Genomic DNA, 25,607 nt, shown 5'->3' on the forward strand with positions numbered 1-25,607 from the left:
TATTTGTCTGGATCCTTGACATACAAGTTTCTTATGCACAAGTCTGTAAAGCTTGAAGAAAAATTACAAACTGAATTTTTACTTCTTATACAAAAAAATTGGAAGCTACTATATGGAAAACTACAAAATGTAATTTAGTCCAGGTGTTTACGCCTGTATTTTTATTGTTATATATAAAAAGTCTCGTCTGCTTAGACAGTTCGTCCTTTCTAGTGAACACAAACAATGTGATCTTTGCATGTGAAATGTTACTTTTTTCACATGTGATATGGTAAAAAGCTCAGTTAAAGACAGAGTTGGGATTGTTTTGTCAAACTAAATTAATCTAGATTTCCTCCTAATGGAAGCAAACCGAATACACTGACAATGTTAAAGCTTACAGGAGCTTTTTATTATTTATTTTTTTATATCCCTGCCCGTAAGTTGATGACCTCACTTCTGTTGAGGATGAGCGCCACCATATCCGCTGCTGGTTTAAGGTCAGGTAGAGTAAATCTGCAGACATTCTTAAGAGGGCTAATCTGTTTATAACTGCTGGAGACTGAGACGAGCTTCCTAACAGGACGACAGTAGTCGTAGCAGCAGTAGTAGTAGTAGTAGCAGTAGCAGTTGTAGTAGTAGCAGCAGTAGTAGTAGTAGTAGTAGCAGTAGCAGTAGCAGTTGTAGTAGTAGCAGCAGTAGTTGTAGTTGTAGCAGTAGCAGTTGTAGTAGTAGCAGCAGTAGTTGTAGTTGTAGCAGTTGTAGTTGTAGTTGTAGCAGTAGCAGTTGTAGTAGTAGCAGTTGTAGTAGTAGCAGTTGTAGTTGTAGTAGTAGCAGTTGTAGTAGTAGCAGCAGTAGTTGTAGTTGTAGTAGTAGCAGTAGCAGTTGTAGTAGTAGCAGTTGTAGTAGTAGCAGTAGCAGTTGTAGTTGTAGTAGTAGCAGCAGTAGTTGTAGTTGTAGTAGTAGCAGTTGTTGTAGTAGCAGTAGCAGTAGCAGTTGTAGTAGTAGCAGTCTGGAGAGGGTCCAGAACGTCACCCAGACGTTGAAGATGACATGATGGTTCATTCTGACACAGGGCTTAGACAGATCTCACTTCAAAAAGACAACAAATTGACGAGACTAAAAAAGAGGCGTGAAATAAACGGAGGAGAGTAAAGATATCAGCAGCATACACGGGACTAATTAAAAAGCAGGGAAAATAACTTAATCCCTGTGAGTATGGACGACTTTTTAAAGCCATATGAGGAGGGAGAACTGGCAAGTTTTTGATGTATTATTACACTTATTTATATCAGAGTTATTTAAGGAAATCCTGGTTACGCTCTATAACACAGCCCACGCTTTACAGCATAATTGTGTTGTATGAATTAGGTACTAGCTGCTTCCTACAGCTACATAAATGTAGGTACAGAGGAAGAAAACAAGACTATGGGGAACAAATAGCCATTTTAGAGGAAAGGAGAATCAATTTTTTACACTTTGTATTATCATTCTGTTGTAAATACTGGGTTCCTTTGGGGGTACAGTATTGGGGAAACAAAAGCATGTCATAACTGCACATAATTACTTGAAAAATATCAGTTTTGTTAACACAATTTTCCCCAAACTTCAGTTTTGTTTTCCACTACTGTACTAAAAAAATAGTATGATTTATTTCTCCTGTCTTCCAAAATGCCCAATTGTTGCTTTTTTGTCCCCACAACCATGTTTTAAAAACTTTATTGATACCCGATTTATACAACAAAATCACATTGTGAGTCGAAGGCTGATATATAACGTTTTAACAAAGTCCTCAACATACTACATTGTTTCCCCCTTCAGTGAATTGAGTGTCTGTCCAGCTAAACATCCCATCAGGTCTAAGGAGTGTGTGATCAGTGAAGAAAGGTGCTCCTCACCATCACTGATCAAAGGTCCACAAACAGGAGGCCCCATTGTCTCCAGGAGCCGGGGGCCCGATGTGCTCCGCGGAGAGAACAACGGTGTTATTGTGCAGAGAGACAAAAGCAGAGCCCACCTGATCGCTGCTCCACCAATCGCATCTCCCATCTGGGCTGCACCTCAGGTATCCTCTGTCTGCCCTCTGGGTGGGTCAAAGTCTTGAGGACAGAGTGCACCTGTTGCAGGAGAGACGGATGTTACAGCTGAGGGACGTGTTTCAGAAGGTGTAATACAGCGAAGCAGGAGAGGAACTGTATAGATTTATAAAGTAAATACAGCTGTGAGATAAATGTAGCAGAGTATACAGTACATTATTTCCCTCTGAGATGTAGTGAAGTACAAGTATTATATGGAGATACTCCATAAAGTAAAATAATTGGTGGAAAGTAACGAAGTACATTAACTCAAGAATCATATCGCCATTTTGTGCTACTTTATACTTCTACTCGACTACATTTCAGCTGGAAATAATGTACTTTTTATTCCATTTATATAACATCTGCAGTTACTTTGCAGATTTGTAAAACATGATCAGCTTATTAAATACTACACAATTTTATAGATTAAAATAACTAACAGTTAGCTCAAATTAAATAACCTTCACCTCGACCATGCTGCTCACATGCATCAGTGGTACTAATACATAATATTATATGATAGTATAACACTCTGAAAGGGGCGTTCTGTCTCCATAGGGAGTATTTATATATGGTAATACTTTCACGCTTACAGGGGTGAAATTATGACTGGAGGCCTTACATTTGTACACGGTGGTATTGCGACTGAAGTACTGGCTCTGAATACTTCTTTCATCATTATGTACATTGAACTTGTGCATCAGATATTGAGATACAACATTTCCCTGAGCTCCACCCTCCTCTCCCCGGCAGGAGGAGCGCTTCTCTCGGGACCAGTCCTCCCCGTATGGATGCGACGGAGGCGCGCGCGCGCACGCACGCACGCACCCACCCACCCGCCCGCTCCCGTGACGCAGCGCAGCTCAGCTCCGTGCGCACAGATGCTGGAGTGGGACATCGAAGACCGGAGACGGGCGGAGAAGATCAACCCGGTTTGCGTCCGTCTGGAAGCCTCAGACCGCGGGCAACGATGCTCAGACTGAGTCCCTCCGCGGGCAGCAGGACTTAAAAAAGCTGCGGTCCATCCACCGGGACACTTTCTACTCTCGAGACAAGAACCCAGGCACTCGTCCTCCAGCTCTTTGGCTCTCTCACCTCAGTTCTGACGGAGAGTCTGTAGGTTTCCTTTCAGCGCGATGTGGAAGACCGGCATCCTCCTGCTGCTGTGGGTGTTTTTGGCGTCCGGAGAACTCCAACAAGAGCCGGAGCTGCGGAGACTGCCACCCCCGGGAAAGTTGGATTTCGGTTATGTGCCTGCGGGAGTTTACGAGACTCTGGCCCATTACGAACCGGGACCGATAGGGATCCTGTTCCACATGGTGCACGCTTTCCTCTACGTGGTGCAACCCAACGCTTTCCCGCAAGGTAAGCGCCCTCATCCAGTCTCTCAGGGGCAGCAGAGAGACCAGATCCCCGGCGGATCCGGCAGAGACCGGCAGCAGCGTGACATTTGTAGGGGATGCGATTGTGAAATGTCACTTTTGGAAACATTTAATTGGCTAACTCGTATTTAACTGTTACTACAGACTATTATCTCTCGCGCATGTATCGGATTTACCACTCAGACCTGTATGAGAGCGGATCCCTAATGGGACTGATTGGTTATCCGCACACCAGACTCTGCGTGCAAATGTATTTTAATTAGTTATCGTGATTGATTGTGATTGACAGCGCCCGTTCTAACCGATGATATCCGGGTTGTCTCCTGTCTCGAAAAAGGTGTCAACTCGCGCATTTGTTGCATCACGCACATCCGTGCCACGCGCGCGTCTTGATTTGCGCGCAGAGCTGACAGCGCTCCGGAAGGTGGTGTTTCTGCCTGCGGCCGCACTTTATGTCACGATAATTACAATTAATGAACCCCTCGCTGACAGCATCACGTGCTCTGTGGACGTCTTTGCACACCATATTTTTGCTTGAGTGAGTGTCTGACCCCAAACACCCGGAGTGGTACCACACACACACACACACACACACACACACACACACACACACACACACACACACACACACACACACGAGGGATGCGTCTTCATGGGTCTAGGATGCTGAAGAGATGCGGCTCCTCTACATGAGTTACAGTCTGCGTCCATACTCCGTCTGAGCATTTTGCAGATTAGCAGCTCTCTGAGTCACCTTGTTAATTGGGTAATCCCATAAGCCACTGCTCCATATGTTGTTGGCCTTTTCGTTTCCAGTTTGTCACCAGCACTCGGGGGCTCGTGGCCTAATCCCACAGAGCGAAGTGAACTCATTCATGGGTGCAAAACCGCCACATGATGCACGAAGGAAAGGACGGAAATCATGTGGAAACTGTTGGTTTGAAGGCAGTGGTTCAGCAGACAAACGCTCTGGTTGTGTCATTGCTTTGATTAGAAAGCGTTATTATTTTGGGGTTAATAGCAGCAGTGAATGCGTGGATATTTAGCACAGTGCATCCAGAGATCTGTCAGGTCTGTCTGGATGAATACAGGTCTGCAGTAAACCCTGTGGGACTTGCAGAGCTTGTCATTTCCATAAGAACGCGTAACAGGAAGTCCCTCTGCACCGCGTCGTTGGTTGGGAAACATGCGTAACATCTGTAAATTGCGTTAAAATCTTTAAGACAAGTAAAGAAAAAGAATGGGCGAACAGTTTGCTCTCGAGTGGTTTGTGACTGGAGGTGGTGCGGATGTGGGTGTCTCTTCACTTCAGCCTGTGGTTAACTACAGTGTTAGCCTCTTCCAGCACACATTTAACTAATGAATCACTGAATCCTTGAGGGGAAAAAAGTGCAAAAATTGTTCTTAACAAGAGATGTTCATCTTATCGTCAGTCGTTCTGACAGTCAAAAAAAAAAAAAAAAGGATTCTTTACGAGTACAGAGATAAAAACGCTCAAATCTCACTGTGAACAGATCCGTTTGACATTATTGTGATATTATGGCGACAACTTATTGTCATTATCAATTATTATCATTATTGTTGAGTCTATAAAATGTCAGAAAATAGTGAAGAATACAAAACATCACAGAGCACCAGAGCGACATCTCCAGCTGGATCGATCAACCAACAGACAGTTATCTCACATAACATTAACATAATCCACAGATATTAAATTTAAAAAAGCAAACGCATCAATTATCTGAACAATTATCTACATTGTTGTTGATTTCCTAAAGCTCCAAACTTTACATTTCAAAAACTCAACTGCACCGTCTCCTTACGAATATAGTTTTTAGACAAAATACCAACTCAAAATCCTCCAGAGATTGCACGTCAACAGATCTATGATATTAGAGCAAACCCAAAGTTCTGATAAAGACCATGTAATATGGTAGAAAACATAAAAACAAACCAACAAGTAAGGTTTAGGAGGTTTAAGCACCACAGACATGGAGCTCAGTGTTCAGTATTAACCGCCTACAACATCTCCACACCTCAACACTACCTGGACGGATGAGACTCGCGGTAAAAGGAACATATTCTGACAAAGTCAGGAACCAACGAGCTGTCAATCTCGGCCTGACATATTGTTGTAACCGTCTCTGTCGGTGTGTAATTAGCGACACCCCATCACCACATCCTCCACAGTCGCTGCGTGACATCTCACATTGTGAAACGTCTTTATAATCTCGTGAATGTTTGATGCAGTCGACCGACGCGTTCATTCTCTGCATCAAGCCGGCTCCGAGCTCGTGGGAGGCGTTATTAGAGAGGCATCGAACGTCTTCAACCGACGCCCACGCCGAGCAAATGAACAGTGACGTGTTCGCTTTTACCGATTTCAACGGCTTTTGGCTGCAGTGTGGATAACACCTACCCACAATCCCTCACTCCCTCCCTCCTACACAAACTCTCACCAACACACAACTGCTAATTGCCAATACTGATGTACAGGATCATTAGCGCTTTGCAGAAATCAAATACAAAACATTGCAGGCTTCAACAAGCTGAATAAGTGCTGTTATTTGTTTTTTCATCTAGACTTTGGTGTCTGTTACCTGAATCTTCATTACAGCTTTATTCAAACATGACCGGACATTTAGGGATCGAGCCACGATGCCCGAGAGACAGTCGACACCTTTTAATGCGAGAGGAAGCAGTGAGACGGCTTAATAATAAGAAGGAACAGGAGTGTTTTCTGTTCTCTCTCTCTGAATCACTGACGGATAAAAAAAGAAAAATCGATTTTGCTGTTAAAGCCTTAATAAATACGCATCGTTATTATCTTCTAGTAAATCTCTTAGGTAGAGAATTCTGCAACATAAATTATAATGTCCGAGAACAGAATGGAAAGATGTTTAGCTGGGAACCTCTTTAAATTCCTATTTGCCGATTATTTATTAATTCACCCATGCAGTGGGTGTGGATGAAAGTTGAAAATACAAGGAGGGAGACAGCTGATTGCTGTAACTTTGGTTGTATCTGGTGATCCTGTTTATCCTCGTCGCACCACGAGGGAGAACATAATGACCAAAGACTAAAACATGACTTCAGGTGGACACACATCAGTCACCTTTAGCTACGAGGAATTTAAAGTCCTCATCCACGACTCTCCCCAAACTAACAAATAAAAACACTAAACTTTACTTTTACTTTTCCAAGTCTCTGAATTAATCAGCCATCACTTACAGAGGTGCTTTAATTAAGCTCCTTCTGCACTTTGAATAGTATCATTTCACGCCGGTGGGGGAGTGCGGCTTGGGAGCTGCTGCCAGCCACCGTCATGCAGCAGATCCCTGTTGGAAGCATTTTCTCATTAGCGACTGTATTCCCTCTGCTCGAGGAGACACCACACCTACAGACGGCAGAGGCTGAAAGTCTGGCACTAATTCAAGACGGCAGCCGTCGTGGTGCGCTTTGGTTCACTATAAATAAGCCTCGCTGCACCAGTGAGGTGAAACAATCTCAGGCCATGATTGTTATTTAACGCTCATCAAAAGGGAGTCCAGGTGCATTATGGGGCTTTGGCGGTGTTCATTGAAGGACACATGAACATGAAAGGAAGTGAAGAGGAAGCCTTCAACAGATTTTTGAACCAAGGACAAAGCAGAGATCGAAGCTCTTCGTGATGTGCATCAAAGATTCACTGGAATTACAAAGTAGAAGACGTTGTTTTGGTTTGATGTCTTTCATGTTCAAAGGGAGAAATATGTGAATAAGAGTGAAGCTTCTGTCTATTCAGATTTAATTCAGATTCAAACCTGAATCCTCAAATGTTTTCTGCTGCTGAATTAAAGTTCCCTCCCTTCCTAGATAGTAAACATTGAACATTTCGCAATCCGATGTTGCTAAATCACACAAAATCGTTAAGGTTGACTAAAAATATGTACTGTTTAACTACTAAATGGGTATTTCACAGAATGAATAGTGGACCGCCACAAAGTTGTGAGGTTTGAAGGGACATGTGATGCCTCTGACATTTAGAGGCATCACGCGTCTTTATTTAGGGACGTTAAAAAAAATGTTTCCGGGTAATAAATACATATTAATCAGACCGATCACAGAGTGTGAACATTGTTTGAGAGCAACGCAACAGTTTGTAGTTTGAAAAGTTGTCTATTGCAACTTAACGTGGCCTCCAAGTAAACCCCAGAATGGATCAATTAACCAAAGACTCAGGTTTATTAAAGAATCCAAAACAATAACACTAATTGTTGTTTACACAATTGTCGTTTACACAATTGTCGTACAGTGTACTTTCTCCAAATTACAACTTTATATCATAATTTTACTCATAATCTTTTGCAAAAAGCATATTAACATCATTATAACCCATTACACTGAACAAGAACCAAATTACGAGCGTGGCGAATCACTGTCAGTGGATTAGTCTGCACACGGCGCCTTTTGGCACTTTACAGCCGAAGCAGAAATATCAAGAACCGCCGAGTGATGGTGAAGACAAACGGAAACAAACAGTGATTTTAGCAGCATTGTACACTCGGCAACATGTTTATTTGGGAGCCAAATAAGAGTTCTTTCACGATGAGGGGAAGGTTGTCAGGATTTCACTTCACTTTAGAGGTGAACGCAGCTCCCTTTGACTGCACCAGACAGCCAGAATAAAACAACCTGGTGATGGATAATGAATCGGGAGAGACCAGGCGGGTCAGTCGTAGCGCGTGTGGATGATGGTTGATGCTGCGGGCGCCGTTCCTCTACTCTACGGCGGTAAAGTGATTAAAGAGAGCGTCCTTCAACCGGAAGGTCGGCGCTCGAGCGCCACGACAGCAAGCATCTGCTCTGCCGAAGTGTCCTTGAGCAACGCGCTGAGCGCCGCCGTGCTGCTGACCGTGCGCTTTTAACATCTCAGTGGAGGACGGGGAAATCTTTTAACGGTGGGAGTGTTGATAGTGTCGGAAGAGGGAAACGCAGTCATGACTCATGACATATTTTTCAGCCAGTTACAAACATTTTCCTAATTAGAGATTTCTCCGGCAGCGAGCACATCTGTGGAGATTACCATTAGATGCTGTGATGATCCCCAAAAAGGGCTTACATTTGCAATCAACACATTTTCTGGCAGATCTGAATCACTTCTCCTTTTACAATATCAAAAACAAGCGGATAGCAATGAATTGCAGAACCGTGTGTGCTGTAAAGATGAGCTGGTGTTTGGTTTTTCTATTATATATATATATTTCTATAAAGGCGTGTACGTCTCAGTCAAGATCACCTTATTGCAAAGTTATGTGTGCGTGTCTTGCTGAGAAGGATGTTCTTGTTGGTGCGGCGGGAGCTCAGTTGCTTAAGGTGCATGAGGGTTAAAAGGTCGGGTCAGGTTGAACTGTGCATATAGACACACTCGCAGTCTGTGGACAGCATGTTGCAGATGGCATCGGCAGTTTAAGAAGACTTTAAAAGTGCATTCAGACACACAAGAGCCCTCTGGAGGGGAAAAACAAACACAAGGGGACAAAAAGACACTGCATAACTGTGTGTAGGCCTTTGAGGTCGTACGTTACAAGTTATCATGGTGGTAACAGAAAGCCGAAATCCTGAACTGAGCTTCACACTTGTCTCTCGTCAAAATGGCTTCAGTAACTCAATAGAATTGCGCATGAAAAAAATGAAACGTGTTACTGAGGTTTACCGTCCATAATTAAGCTTTTTTTCTGCAGAGAATTAGCAAATGGAATTAGAAGTTTAAACCTTAGTGATTTCCATAAAGTTAAATAATTAATTAGTTTACACTCATTTCAGCGCAGCAATGCTGGCTCTTGCATCATCACAACATCCATGAATATACAATTGGCCGATGCTCTTTTAATATCTTTTTTTTTAATCTGTAATCTCTGCCGTCTGCACACTTCTACACCTTATTATCGGGTCAGGGTTATGTGGTTCCAGGGCTGATATAAGTTTCAGTGTAAATGTGATTTTCTTACTTTGGAAACAAAACTCAAAAGTTTCACTTAGACTGTAGAGTTACAGCTGCAGACTGTAATGCTGTGAGGTATTCTTGTTCATATTTGAACGACCAAAACTGTGTTTCACTTCCACTGCCTATTGCTCACTGGTGTGGGTGGATACTTCCTATGCATAACAAGTAAAGCTGCAGCTGTGCATTATAAAAGAATGTTACAATAACAACAATATGGTTAAGGTTTGGGGACAGTTGTGGTCTTTGTCAAAATAAAGCAGCATTGACTGTCAGCTGGAAACGGGGAAACAAACAGCTCCTTAGACATTTGTCTTGAGAGGACAGTCTCGCTTCTTAATATTAATGTTTTTCATGTTTTTGTCTTCAGGCCGGCTGAAATATGGCCAACAAGAGCCGACACACATGGAAAATATTTACGTTCCCATTAATGATCAAACCCTGATGTTTTGTTTTTTTTTACATTTTAGTCTCAAATGTTTGCTGGTGTTTAAGCGTGTTGGTCGTCCACACATCCTGAAAATGGGACCATGTTGCTGCTTTCCATTGTTCTGAGGGATTGGATCGCTGCCCAGAGGCCGACGGCACAAATATGTCTGGATGTCCTCAATATTTTAAACTTCTCTCAGCTTCCATCTGTTACTAAACTAGAAAATGATGAGAAGCACAAAAGGCCGGTTAATATGACATCTAATTATGTATCAAACCAACCAGACATCGTGATCTTTCACCAATCCTGACATGTGTGATATAAACAAATAACATGCATTTAAGATCTGCAATTGTTAATCCAAGCAAACCCATAAACCCCCTCTATAAATAAACTGATTATGAATGTTGCATCTTCACAAGCATGACCCAGTCATACTGTAGTAGCATCTTCCCGACAGAGAGAGCGACGTGTGTGGTTCCTCTGCAGTGTTTTAGAGCCGTCACGTGCAGTCATGTCATTGCACTGACAGTGACGGCCTCTCGGCACCACTAACGGGCACACTGGCCTGCAACATAAAGCCAGCTGATCACTAGAGGCAATGTGTCACTGCTGCACAGAGGTGAGGAGGCCGTCGCAGGTGAAAGCGTACAGAACCGACACACATTATCTTACTGCTCATATTTACAGATATATTATTAAGTGGTACAAAATACATACCCGAGAAATGCTGGATAAACTCTACGCTCCGCTGCTCTGCTTATCATTCAAACAACACACATTCACTACTATTAAATCATTTACTCCTGGCTTCTGACACGCTCTAGTTGAAGATTCAAAACCCATTTCTGTGCGTTTGGCATCAGGATAATCTCGTGAAATTTCATGAAACTCGACTGCAGATGAAGTGCGGCGTGCACGATGAATGGATTTCTGCACCTCAGTAGGATTACACGGTGCAGGCCATTCTGATACTTTGAGTTTTGCTTGTTTATATTCGCCCCAAACATCCTCTTGTATCGACTAATGGTTGGATAGCAACAGTATACGAGTGTGTGTGTGTGGCAGAAACCTCTGACTGATCTCAAAACTTAATTTCTCACAGAATAAGAAATATATTAAAGGCTATGGTAGACAAAAACAATACTCATGAGGAGTCAAAACTGAGATGAGATGGTGATTCAAAATTTTGACTTCCTGTATTTTATTACCAACTTATTATATGATGTATTTTTATCTATATCATGTCAAACTTTTATCTTTGTGAATTTAATATATTTGTATTTTGGACTGTGGAATCAACAGAAAATTCAATATGAAGTCCTATGAAGTGTGATGGGCTGTTATATCGTCTAAACGTTTGATAAATTGATCACAAAATATCAGATTAATCGATAGATAAAATGATTTGCAGCTTGCACATGTTGGTGTGTTGTCATAAAAACCTTGTGTGGTGGAGGATGATAATCTTCTAATTATCTGTGTTATTGTGTTTTAGAATAAATGGGACGCTGTGTTGCATTCGGCTGTTCGTTGCGAGAGAAATGGTTTTCAGAGGTTTTTCTCGCAGGTTGAAAGACATAAACCGGTAACGCTCTCGTCGCACGCCGGCTTCTTTCACATTTAAGCTGCGGCTGCCCGGGCATTGTGGGAGAAGATCACGCTGCATAATCAGAACACAAAAAGAAACATTGTACGCCTCTTTAATTCCTCGCCCGCAGCTACAGTCCTGTGAAAAGATATCAAAATAGCCTTCGGCTACATGTTGTTACTCCTGAAATGGATCCACAAATCTGGGATTAGTCTTTCTGAAGGCTCAGCCAGCCAGACAAGGTGGCCAGCTGTGAACGAAGCGCTTCAATCCAAAATGGTTATTCAGTCATTTAAATAATACAAAACACTAACGATCCCAAGAACACCTGATGCCACATTATCGTTCCCTAAAATGAGCACGATGTTATCGACACATGCCTGTGCTTAAAGATATTGATGTAATGATGGAGACGGCTACAGACAGGCCAAAGCTGAGCATCTCAAAGGTTCATTGGAGAGTTAAGATGGTGGCGGACAGGCCGGTTTAACGTCTTCCATCCATTTCCAAAGTGGAAAAGCTTCCCTCACCTTCAACTGACAAAAGCTCTTGCTGAGGATACCATGTTTCCCTGGTCCAATAAAAGATCGAGATAACCGTTTATGTGACATTTAAATCAGCTGTAAACTGAGGACTCGTCCTAAACTATGGATCCGTTAAATCTGTGGTAGTTTTATTAAGCAATTACAGTCCATTAAGCTATTATGTCTCCATTTATATGAACCACTACTTGTGAGCTCGTTATTGTTTGTGGGATCATCAAACGTTTCTTTACGAGTGCCATGGCTCTCAAGCTAGCTTGTTTAGTAATGAGACCATCAAAGAGTCAAGAGTTCAGATGTGTGTAACATCAGTGCATGAGCTTTAAAATCCCTCTGTAGTCACATAAACAGCATGTTGTGCCTCTCACAAGCCTTTAAACCACAGATCTCCTGCTACCTCATACAACTGGACATCCTGGATTGCATTGCAATGCCTCACCAGCTCTGTGAAGCAAACACCTCGAACATTTTGCAACTGTTGAAGAAGACGTTGGCTATTTTAGATAATATCGGTGTACTATAATAAACAGGTCAGTTACTGTAGCTTTCTGCCACCCGGCCAATTCATTTGTTATTCTTGTATCTCTCAAGAATCTGCCTGAATAGACATAGAAATCACACTGTAAATTTAAGACAATGTCCTCTTACAACTTACTAAATGTACTCCACAAATACTTGAGAAAAAAAACATTTTAATGCACAAATTCCACTTAAAAGTGTGAACTGGTTCAGTGACTGGTTCAAACTGGAATCATTGCAGACTCTTATTACCTCTGTGGCCCTATTGGATATTCGTTAGATTGAGCGTGTTGTGTTGGCGGTGGAATCACTCTTCAGCTTAAAAGGTACACTGTGTAGTATTTAGGGGATCTATTGGCAGAAATGAAATATGATATTATTATGAATGTTTTCTTTATTGCATAATCACCTGGCTGTAGTCTTTGCGGTGTGTCCAAGTGCAACTTTTTGGCTAAGACACATGCGACTAGAGGCGCCGCGATAATTAGCTTTCATTACCGCCAGTCCTTAGATGTCGGTTTGGTGTCTGGGCCTTTACTTTGCCAGTACTACTGTTTCCTTTTTTTAAATATTTTATTTTTACTGCCACAGTTTTCCTTCAAAAGAGAACCTAAGACAAGCTTTGTTCCAGACTCAAAGACCTTTGTTTGCTTTCAAATGACTACACAGTGGTTATGAAGTGTTTGTGAAGGGACAGAAAGTGCTTCAAACAAAAGCTTTTATAATTGGACGTGCTTCTTTGACTGATAAAGCTTTGGTCAAGATTTACTAAGACACTCAAGCGGCACCGCATTACTCCATCACACTGTGTTGCATGACACATCTAAACAGTGACAGGCCATTCACTGTGCCACTGAGCTTCAGTGTTGAAGTGCTTTCTCACAGTAAAAAAGGGGAAGCGGCAGATCAATAGACTTAACAAGCCACAGAGGAAAGTGTTGCATCTCATTTAGACAGCTTGCTTCACCAGGAGCTGGCATATCAGCACACTAAGTAAGTGGGAGATAAGAGCCATGGCATTAAGATTGTCGAAAGTTTGAGACATTTCAAGGTAATATTATAATGCCGCCATTAGCTTAAGCTCGCAGCTATCTGACGGAGCAGGTGAGAAAAGTGGCAAAGCCAGGCGGAGTGAAAGCACAGGTAGAGGCCAAAATCAAAAGATCGCTGGAGCGAGAAAAGGCTGCGAAGATCAGCTTATTTAAAGAACCAAGACAGAGGAGAGAGAAAAGAAATAAATAGAGTCGGTGCGTTGGTGTAAGAGTTGCAACTTCCCTGGATGCTGCTCAAGCCGTGTCTCATTCGGGGGACGTCATATTTGGGTCAGGCCTGGTAAGCCAAGCAGGAGAGGCGAGCGGCTCAGTCCTGCTCAATGGACGGCAAGTCATGTGTCCTGTGTCCCCTTTCCGCTTCATTGGCGGGTGCAGTGGTGCCCGCTGCCAGTCGACTCCGGGGACTGATAGGGGGGGGGGGGGGGGGGTCAAGCCTGCCAACGCCGCAGATGACGACTCTAAAAAAGGCCTTCCTCTGCCAACGTGCCGTTTAGCCCCGGTGACGCTCCTCATACCTCTTTACAAGATGTTTGTAGCCGTCACTCAGAGGTGAACAGACGCTTCCCCTGAAGAGGAACATGGCTGTGTCACGTGATGTAGCTCACAATGACAAGCTGCGTGTCAAGATGTGCTCCGTCGAGCAAAGGTAACATTGATGATAAGGTGTTTAGGGTTGACTTCATCACACGAGAAACGATGGGTGCCGTTTGAGTTCATCAATAATGGCACTGCTTTTCAGAGAAGATAATTTTCGCCACTGCATCTGATACTTCTCCTTTATTTGAATGGGATCACAACTTAAAACTAGGTGCACCAATACTGCCCATTATTAATTAATCTAATTAATCTTTTAGCAAAGTGATGACCTACTGTTGATTGTTGGACCAGGGAATTAAACCAGCGACTGTCTAGTTTACACATTTGGAACAAGAAAAGCACAAAAGCTTCTCCGTCTTTTGCACAATACAAGTATGTGTGATAATAACACCATCTAAAAGGCTAAAATTAGCTTTTTTTGTGCGGTCCTGTTGAGGAAGTTCTGCTTTAGACAATCTAATAACATGTCTCCTTTCCTCACGTTAACTGTCGGCGGTCAGATGTTAGATTGTCTCCTCGGATTGGTCTGCAGGACACACTTCCTGTCCGTCATTGTCACCTTCGCAACCTTGCTTCAGCCTCGATTATCTGGTGGTAATCTGGGACGTTGTTTACCTGCAGAGGCCACACCGCAGAGACAATCCTCTTGGCTGTCTGTCCGGAAGTCAGCGCACTGACCAGACTGCTTGGCCTTTTGTCCTTGGACTCCTAAATAACTTCTTAGCCTAACGGTTAAGAGTAGAGAGCTTTAGAAAGCTCACCATTCAATAGTTAGGAGAAAACTATGATCTGGTGAGTGTTTGGCTGAGCGATATGGCTTCTAAAAATGTTGATTTACTGGATTTCTCGCATTCCATGAGGAACACTGTAAGCATGAATCTGAGCTCTGAGACATAAAGGCAAACTATGGTATGTCCCGATAGAACAGTGTGTAGGCGTCCCACGTTTACCTGTTAAACCTGGATGATGTTCGTCTCAGTGTTCTCAAGATGTAACAGGTTGTCCAGTCCACTTCAATCAGCACCGAGGAGCCGGAAGCCTGAAACAGAATACCAAACAAATGTCAACGTAGATAAATATGTAACGAGACCAGAGCATCACTTCTTCATTGTACTTTCTGAACTGAACAGATTAATCTTTACTCGTACTCTTATGAACAGCCGTCTGCAGAATACTAATCATCCTACTGAACTACACAGTGTGACACACAGCAGACTACACTTTACTCATCTATGCGGGCATATCAGTCCACTTCGTGTTTATCATTCAGAGCCTCGGTACACAGGATTCACAGGAGTCAGTGGATAAGACTGCAGATTGAAGTCCCTGTGCAACATATCATTCTTTATTACCGTCTGTTGCCATGTCGCCCAGATTTATTTTTATCTGTGTGTGTGTGCCTCTCCCTCTGTCATGCATTTCTACCCATCAATGTGATTTCCACTTGAGGGGAGGCTGTCAAGTTTATTTACATACTAAATCTGCAGACCGGATTGTATTTACAGCACAACAACACGCATGTGAGCAGATAAGAGACGAGAGGATGTTAGGTTGTTATGTGTGTGCTACTCATGTGGCTCCTGTGTGGAAACAGAGTTAAGCGGAGTGTCGGACTCCAGCACTCAACAAAGTGCTCTTCATACACCTGCTCGCATACATTTACTGTATGTACACAGATGGAAAACGTCTCGTGTGATGCATTAACATTAATATCTAACAAAAGGCTGAGGACAAAACCGACTGAAATGTGAAGGATAACTTTCTGATACAGGTTAAGACCAACTAATACCGTTCTTATTAGTGTGTGTGTGTGTGTGTGTGTGTGTGTGTGTGTGTGTCCTCCTGTCTGTTGGTTGTGTAAAGCTGAGCCTGATTCTCTCTCCATAGTTACAGATTCTATGGTAACAAGAGTGTTTACCTTGTGCGGAGGTGTTTTTGCACTAAGCTCATGGGAAGTCATCTCTGATACGAACAGTCAGGACACACACACACACACACACACACACACACACACGCCTGCTGTCCTTTATCAGAAACATTTCAGTTAAATGTCAAGTCACTAACATTCACTGGAAGACATTTAGCAAAACCGGATCTGATGAAACAATCAATCTAGTGGAGGAAAAACCCACCAAATCAGAGTTCACACTCCCTATTTGTTAATGTTTATGACCAAATAAACCAAGTACTCTCAGGTTAATGTGAGGGCCTACACATAATAATCTACAGACTTAAGAAAACATCTTTGTTTGTTACGGATCCCCACAAAAAAATCACACCATCATCATTTTAACATGTTTTTCAACAGAAATGAGAATATTAATGTAGAAAGCATTATTCCCCTCCAATATTGAAAATGACAGTCAAAATAATCTCAATTAGATATTTTTCTTCTCTCCCAACGAGAGACAGAAGGGAAACCCAACATTTCCTGATTTTGCTGCTTCGAATAAAAACATTTGAAATGACAAAACGACGGAGGACTTTCAATGGGAAGAATTTATCGAAAACCAAATGTGTTTATCCACTGTTTTACAGCCACTATACGGCCAATATATATGCGATCGATATCTGATCAGGCAGGTTGCATTGAAGTGTCAAGTGAGGACACAGCAGGCTGCAAGCTCCGGTCATGAAGAGTGAAGCCAATGCTGAAGTGTCTTAAAGCTGCATTCTCTCTACTGTCCAGCAGGGGGCGACTCCTCTGGTTGTATAGAAGTCTATGAGAAAATGACTCTACTTCTCTCTTGATTTATTACCTCAGTAAACAATGTAAACATGAGTTTATGGTCTCAATCTCTAGTTTCAAGTCTTCTTCAATACAGCATGATATTCATTTCGTAAATTATGGTCCATTTAGAGTCAAACAGACCATAAAGCTTCTGATGATATAAGAAGTGTCTATGGGACACAGCTGAGTTTTATATCACAAAAGTCACATTGAAAAGACAACAGTAACCGCGGCAGTAGTCTCTTCATCACTCACACAGTGGTCAAAATCGATAGAGCAGAGGTTAAGATACATGTTTTTTGTTGTTTGTAAATTCAGTAATACAGTTTGTATTGCTGGTAAACTATGTAGCAGTTTAAAGTATGTGAATAATGTTAAGGACTTTACTGTGGTTGCACAATGCTCATCTCTCCATCTTTCTTCTTTGTCTCCTTTTGTTTCACTCCAGTAAAGACTTTTCTAGAAAACACCCCAAAAAAAAAAGCCATTATCCCAAAATACTGAAAGACTTTTTCGTTGCATAGCAACAAGGATGACGAAATATCCCTGGCAAGGATTCAGCTCCTTCTGTTGCTCGACATTGAGAAGAGCCTCGTGTCTGATCACAGCCTGAGGCCGCCATGACCTCCAGAAGGTGTCAAAAGGCTAAACATACTGCCGTGACATATGCAGTTATTAACGCTGAAATCTTCTGTTTAATTACACATATTCAATTTGGTCGCAGAGCTTTAAATGCTGCCAAAAAGCGGAGGTGGTACTCCGCTTGGCTTCTCTTTTCCTTTACTCTTTCTTCTGCTCGGTTACTATTCTGTTTATTCCAAACAAACCAGAGTTGCGTCTTGTGTTTAAGAAGAAGACCTGCCTGACTTCTGTTGAATAAACTATAAAAACTATACTTTGCTGTCGGCACACTCACTAAAGTGTGAGGATCAAATCTGCATTTAATGGTATTTTGGTGATTTGGGGGCTGCAGTAAGAAACTGTAAACACAAAAGATGAGTTGATAAGTCGAACGTGTTAGTGAACAGTCGCCTTCATACACATGCAGGAGATCCAGAGCAACATTAGCATTGATCTAGGCTTGTTTTTCTGTCCACCCAATAGATGTTCATCTTCACTCTCCTTTAACTCTGTTTTTGCTCCTGAGGGAAATATCTGGCTCCTTAGCGGCAAAATGTTCCACTTTGTTCACCAGCTAGTCGCTAACTGCTGTATCTGGAAACAACGCTGATGCGAGTGTGAGACTGAACCAGTTAAAATTGCAGGCTGTAAAACCAAATCTATGAGCCGAAAGACGCCAAAACACTCCGTAGAGCTGACGGAAACTGTAGAGATCTCATACATGCAGTCATTTGATCCATTGTTAATACAAACATATTGACTATGTCAGCTTTAAATAATAGTATTTATATGAAAATGTTGTGCATTATTACACAGGAGTGTAAAAAATGAGGGCACCTTGTTGATGTCACTAAAGCGACGAAGAGGCCAAACATCAGTGTTACAACTCCTGCTGAATTTAATTCTTTCCATAAAGCTCTCTCCCATTTTCAGTGCGTGTCCCCAGATAACTTTGTGAGGGAGCGTCTACGTAGTTGGCAACAGCTTCTGCTCACAACCTTCTGCTCAGGAAAATAAAAAATAAATCCCTGACCGTCTGTCTGCTTTGTTGTGCCTTACAAGCGGAGCAGGGCTGAAGGAAGTTTTTGTGGTGTGGAAGTGTATCCCCATGGCCAGGCTTACTTCCTTACTTATTTATTTATATTTGTAATAAGCCGGTTAGCAACGGTGTCACAGACAACTGCCGGGGCTTAGGAGGGGGAATATCAGAGTTCTGTTGATTCGGCTGCTGGCTTCTGGAGCAAGTTGATTGGAATTTTTTTCCCCCTTTTAGTTCCAGCCACACTGCCGTCAGTAAATACAGCACAGACAGCATGACAATCATCTTCCAACTTCATCTGTTTAACTTTAAATCTTTCCACCCAACTATCATTCATGCATCTATTTACTAATCGATGTATCAATCCATCTTTCTGTCCTTCCTCTTCTAAGAGAGTGAATTATTTCTCTTTGTGGTTTTATTTGTCCGTCTGCAGTGTGTTCTAATGGGAAGGCGTTTAAATAAGACGCCACTTTTAAGGAACGTTCGCATGTCACATTTAATGCCCCGTTCTCCGTCCCAACACGTCACAGTTTTAAACATGCTGTTAATGTTGTGAATTCAAACAAAACTACTTGGTTAGGTTTGGGAAAACATCATGGTTTGGGTTTGAATAAGTATGTTTGTTACGTAAATTAAGTTACATACGTAAGTTCATATGTAAATTCGTCAACAGTTGACTTTTAGTTTCAAACAGAAACAGCGGTCTCCTTGGTGAAAGTCCTGTTTGTTTGACCTAACCACCCCGACCTCCTACACACAAAGACTTTCTCTAGAAATGGCGTGTTACCTGTGCACCATTTGTGATATCAAGCTGCCAAGTCTTTACCTCTGTCTCTTCCTCTTTTACACTTTCTGCAGATTCTACATTTTCTCAAGCAGAGCAACTTAAAATAGTTGAGGACATAAAATAAGCTTCAGTTGTGACACCAGCAGCATTAACAGCATCTAGCAGCAAGCAGCGCTCGTCTGTAAGGTTTGCTCCGCTCCCATTCCAGTTCCTGCAGTACGCATTGATTTTGATATTTAGTTTTTTAAACTGCACATCGTTTATTCACGGAGTCCTCTCTTAGGGGATCCTCATCACTGTTTGTTCATTTTATGTGTTAAACTGTATTAAACAGGATTTGCAAACTACTTGATATCGACTTGATATCTAGTATATCATAAACAAAGAGAGGCTTCACACAGCTCGCAAAGTGGATTTCATTATTGAATCACCAGATGTAAAGAATTTGACTGAAATATAACGCATATATCTTCACAGTGCAGGTATTATGCTGCGCCGTCTTTATATAGCAGCAAGATGAAGATGCCATCTGAATGAGTGTCACGCACGGCCTAACAAAGATACATTTTTGCAATTTCACATGGCTTTTTCTTTCCAAATTGATTTAGAGCGAGTGCAGCCGCTGCAGATGAGGTTTAGATTCGCAGGTTTAGAACATTACCGGCTAGAAGAGGGAACGCCCGAGTGTCAAAGTCACAGCGGTGACTGGACCAAGTAGAAGAGACGGAGTATGTGCTTGTCTGGCAGAGAAGGGAAAGGTTAAAACCGAGCTTCAGTAGAAATCCGTTTTCTTTTCAGCACCATAGTGGGAAAAGTGCTTTGTGCGCCCTTCAACACTCATCACTCGTCTCACCGCCCTCCAGGCAGCCTCATTGTCAATCGGACCTGTTTTGTGTGACGTTTATTAGAAGAAAAAAAGAAGGGCTTTAATCTCCCACGGGGACGAGGTTATTGGCTTCTCATGGACGGTATGATACATGATATTCCTGAATAGCTCATGCAGCCTCAGCGCAGCCTTTACAAAGGTCAGTCATCTCAACAGCTCTGCTTCAATAACAACCACAGGATGTCCTACTGGTTACACTCACCGCTTCATAACAGACACATCCTTGTTCCCCTGCCACTCTGTGCAAACTACTGTCATGAGAACAAAAACTGTAAAGGAATTCTATCAAATAATGGAAAGACTCAAAAACATAAACATCACTGAACAGAGACAATAGGGGCGAGCGTCGCTGTCAAGCTGTACTGAAGCGGCAAGCTGTGCGTCGTAGACGGCGTGTTCTTCACAATATCGCCCGAGATCCTCGTTGGTTTTCACTTCGCTCTGCTCTCATGCCGTTAGATTCAGGCAAATGCATTGGTCTCTACTTACTGAAACAGGTCAGAGTGGAGGTGTCGTACTCTATTAATACTGAAAGCTGGCGTCAAATGTCTGGAGAGGTTGAGAAAGCGTTTGCTAACTTTGATGAGATATTTTCTGATATAAATAAGAATTTTATCAATTTTAGTACTATTTTATTAGAGCTGAGGTCTCGTATGACTTCTTGCATTTTGACCACATTTAATATTTGGCAACTTTGGCTTTTATTGAAAAAGATATGTCGACACAAAAAAGATAATTTTACTCGGTTTTTAGTCACTCTCAATACACTGGAGGACACAAATATAAAGTTACACAAAAATAACAAGCTGAACGAAGATAAGCAAACATAAAATCATATACAGATAACTCTGATTAACTCTGCTTGTTGTAGCTCTTCTGATCAAACTCTTAAAAGTTTACATAGTATGTGGTGTATGTAAATGTTTGTTTCTGCTGCCCCTCATAGACGATCGACACATAGATGGACATGCGTGTTTATTGTATTCAGTCAGTGAAGGCGGAGGCTGCAACTCTTCTGTTAAATCATGTAATCCGCGGAATTAATCGCCTTTGTCTCCACGGACACCCAGAGGGGCTGCTGGGAGGATTAGCGGTCACACTTCGCAGTTTGTTAGCTGTGATGATTTTGCTCTTGTATCTCTTTAATTAACAAATTAAACACAAAGTCTTATTGTACAGTATACAGTTATTATGGAGGTTATATAATACATGGCAGCTGTCAATTACTTTCACCAACTCCTATTTCATTTGTTTTTAATCTTTGTAGGGTTTCAAATAACGATTATTTGTGTCACTGATCAAACAAGAAAATTAAAAGTTAATACATCTGTTAATTGTTTAGTCTAAAAAATACTTTCAATATATTCAAATTATAATATCTTTTCCATTTACAAAATCATCACATTTGTAACGTTGGAACTCGAGAATCAGACATTTTTACTGTAAAAAGGCTTTGCACAATTATAATAATCGTCAATTGAGTTTCTGTCATTCAATTAATCTACTAGTTGTTTCATAGTGTTGAGATTTTAAAAGTTTATGATCATAAATATGGCAAATTATGGTATAGCTTTCAATATAAAGTGATGGTTACATGAAAAGTGGATGTATACGGAGGTGTAAGATGAGGTGAAAGCACTGTATTCAGCCACACTTCAGTCAAAAAACAACTGTTTGGAGCTTACAAAGACGTTTCTGTGTAAGTTTAGATTATTTGAAACAAAGTGAAAACTGGCTCCCATTGGAATCAATCACAACCTAAATTAATAAATATAATCAGAATCCGATTTATAATTCACACTTGACTTGGGTTAAAAATGTTTTTTTGTGTTTTTCCAAGTTTGAATTGTGTCCTCAAAGACAGCAGCCTCTCATTATAGCAATGTAGATATGTTATTTTATCATACTTCTAGAAAGCTCTTTCTTCTCATCCATCTCTGCAGAAAGCAGAAGGACTAGAAGAGTAAACAGTAGCTATGATGAGGGGTGTAAATAAATAATCCAACCTTTGCTTTGAATATCAAACTCAAACTGCTGTCGTCTCAATGCAGGTGTCAGTCCAATATGTGAGCCGTGTGTTTGCATATTTTGAACCAACTACAGGAAAAACATATTTCATGAGCACATAGAAAATAATGTCGTTATCCGGCAGATAGAGGGAAAGCAAAGCATAAACAAAATGTAATCAATTAGGGGTGAAGTGCATTCTGGGCTGATCGTATTAAGCTATTTCTTTTTGTGAACACTGCAGATGATAAATTCGAGGAGTGTGGACGAATCCATGCAGATGCTCAGATAAGGTTACATGGACTGGAATCTGATTTGTTTTGGCTCTCTGCTGTCAAAATCACGAAGGATCGACCAAAATCTGTTCAATAAACATGCTGAGCTCATGTTCTACTAAGAAGCCCCGGTTCACAAACATACCAACTTCAAAACAACGCCACAAACCAAATGTTCAACTGTAGCTTGAACCAAACAAAATAGAAACTGTGTAATTGCACAAGTTATGAAGCCACGTTGGTGAGAATAAAGTTCTGGTCCAGGTGCACCCTGGGAAACCTTGAACAAAGTGTTCGTGGCCATCAAGGTAGCTCCTTCCTCTGCTATTTTGAAACCCGGCAGCCAAACTGAGACAGAGGCCGGCTGGATTCCTCTGAGCGGGCGACTCCCTTCTAGTGAAACTGATGAAAGATTCATCTCACCAGGTTCTGCTTTATCTCGAGCTCCCTGCAAAGCTTCATTAAGTCTGCTATAAAAACCTCCACTTCCATTTGGTTCAGAGCTCAGAAGCTACCGGAGCTGGCCTCTGCTACGCATTTACATTTGTTCACTCACACATTTGCGTGAACGCTTTTATTACTGTACGTGCATTTTTACTGAGAGAGCCGTTTACAATCCGGCGGGGACCTCTGAAGCTATGATAGTGTCATTATAACAAACAACAGGTGAGCTCAGCGGGGGTTAAATGCCACAGCGTCCTGACAAACACATTTTGTAAATGACGAGTGGCAGCAGAGCGGGGGGGGGGTTAACGTGGGTGGAAACGAGCAGCGAGTGAGCTTTTGGTTCATGGAGAGGGATTAGACGCCTCTCACTAGAATCGGAGGTTGGATCCAATCCAGCCCTCTCGCCTTGGTGCTTTTCTCTCTCTCACCTCTCCTGGTTTCCTCCTCTCTCATCCCTCTGTGTTTGATCTTCCTCTGTCCTTTCTTCCTCCCTCCCGTCTCGTATATCCCTCCATCCTGTACTGCTTCTTTTATTCCTTGTGATTACAGCAGGGACAAGCTGATTTACATTATTATATTTCCAGATGTTGGGAGTTTTGCTCGTGCAGATATTTCTCCTAAGGCCTCTTCAGCTGAATTAAACCTGTTGATTTATTTCTTTGGTAATCAATCTGCTGTTCATTCGTTTATTCATTCTCGGTCAGACTGGAGCCGCCTTATCTTTCTTCTCTCACTCCGAGTAGGTTGACTCGACGTTTTGGGTTTGCAAAACTGTCTCTTATCAATTTGGTTAAAGCAAAACTAATTTGCATTGATGAACATGTTTCGTATAAGCGCCGGGATCACGCTTTAAATTGCTTCTGGGAGCCAGCCCTTAGGTGAATGTCGGGGGAAGTTAAGGTCTTGATTAAATATTGAAGATTAAAAGCTGACTGGAAGCATGAGAAGACCAAAAGCCCAGCCATCCTCTCCGCCCTGCTCTTCTTACCGTGGTATATGAACACCACACGAGCTCATGCATTAGAACAAAACATTACAGTTTTTGGGTCCTATTTTCTGACATTGTGACGATAAAGTAATCAGCACTTGCAATATGTATTTAATTCAGAGGAGACAGGGTTCAGTAATCATTTAAATCGTGGTAGAATACTTATTCCACTGGATATATATTCCCCAAAAGTGCTGACAGTAATGTGCTATTGATCCGTCTCTGTGTTTCAATTGTCCTCTTTTAGAGCCGATATCTTCTTCCTAAACGTCTGCCTTTCAGTGAGGTCGGCACAAATCTGAAGCAGCCCTTCTCATATGTTGACGTATATTACTGCAATGTTTGGGCCTGAATGACTGTGCAGTTGTCGAGATCTTGTTTACCATCGTTACAGTTTCTATTCCCTACAAGGTCAGGAGCGTCTTTGTAACGCAGACAAAAGGGCCATCGCGACAAGACAAAACGATAGCCGGGCTCGGCTCGCTGCTCTATTTTCCTCTCAAAGCTCGGATCGGTTTACAGCTCAGTGCTGAAACACACAACAGTGACGGACTGTTGGAGCGAAAATGCTGGCAGGAAAAAGTGCATGACAACCTTCAACCTGCTTACTGTAACAACTATCAAACTGCCCTTAAGCAAGGCACCTGAGCTGCACCTGCTCTAGTTCTGTAACAACCAGTCTGTGGTTGAACCGGACAGGCCAAGCGTGGAATCATACGAGTGTGAAGAAGACTGACTGAGAAACTAAACGCCCTCTCAGTCAAATAATCCTGCATTAATAAATGTTTAAATAAAAGGCAATTAGACGCGACTGCTTTAAAAAGATAAGCTCATCTCTTCTTAAACAGCCGTAATAACGAGGTGAAGTACAGTATGAGCCCGGAGCGCACCCCCCCCCATTAAAACAAATCTCATGCTTTGAATACCAGGCAGGGATCATCAGCCTGTTTGTGATGAATTAAAACAATCATTGTCAACACTTTATCTGCAGGATATGTTCTTCCTTCAGAGAGAGAAACACTGCATTGCAGGAGGAGGAAGAAGCCTTCGTGAGCCTGATTGCCTCTGAGAAGACTTGCTGTCTCTGTCATCATCGTGTGATGAGTCACAGCCGGCGCTGCTCCAGGTGTAGATGTGAAAGAGAACGGAGACGAGCGGTGTTTGATAGGAAATACATTTGTTTGGGTTGAATCTGTATGATTTCCATTGTTTAAGTGGGTTGAATATAAGTGAATTGTTGAAAAATGACTTGCAACAACAAAAGTGATGTAATTTCAGACACTTTCCTTAATGAACAACTATTATTCAGTGTCTCCATTACATCATTTTTTAAATAATAATTTAAGTATAAAAATCTGTGTTTCCCATGTATTAACGAGACGGCAGACCGCCATAGTTTAATTTGTCCCACCACAGTTTCAAAATGAACCGATAAAACAGCATCATGTGAACAGAACCACGTCAGTTGCAAGTTCTTTAAGTGTTTTTCCCATCTGGAAATTTGGATTAGCATTATTAATTTGCAGTATCCATTTTAAGTGTTTCCGTCTTCTTTGAAGTTGTCTTATCGGTTGGTGTTATAGAAAGAATGTCATTCGCAGCCACACATTTGTAACCGTTTATCATTATAATCAGGTAAAATATTGCATTTACTTTTACATCCAGAATCC

The 25,607-nt window shown here is 41.9% G+C and overlaps 1 protein-coding gene across 16 annotated transcripts in view; it reads left to right on the forward strand.

Annotated features, from left to right (window-relative positions):
* Positions 1–2,915: 2,915 nt before the first annotated feature.
* The window catches only part of prom1a (prominin 1a), a 63,568-nt gene continuing 40,876 nt past the window's right edge, over positions 2,916–25,607 (forward strand). For all 16 annotated transcript variants that reach the window (XR_004213422.1, XR_004213424.1, XR_004213423.1 and 13 more), the window contains exon 1: positions 2,916–3,422. Coding sequence is in view for 4 of the 16 variants with exons in the window: in XM_031866846.1 (XP_031722706.1) it covers positions 3,194–3,422 (229 nt within the window). In the remaining 12 variants the exon portion in view is untranslated. The remainder of the gene's footprint in view (positions 3,423–25,607) is intronic.

The sequence above is a fragment of the Anarrhichthys ocellatus genome, unplaced genomic scaffold (genome assembly GCF_004355925.1).
Source record: "Anarrhichthys ocellatus isolate YVR2014 unplaced genomic scaffold, GSC_Weel_1.0 scaffold37, whole genome shotgun sequence".
NCBI classification, from domain to species: domain Eukaryota; kingdom Metazoa; phylum Chordata; class Actinopteri; order Perciformes; family Anarhichadidae; genus Anarrhichthys; species Anarrhichthys ocellatus.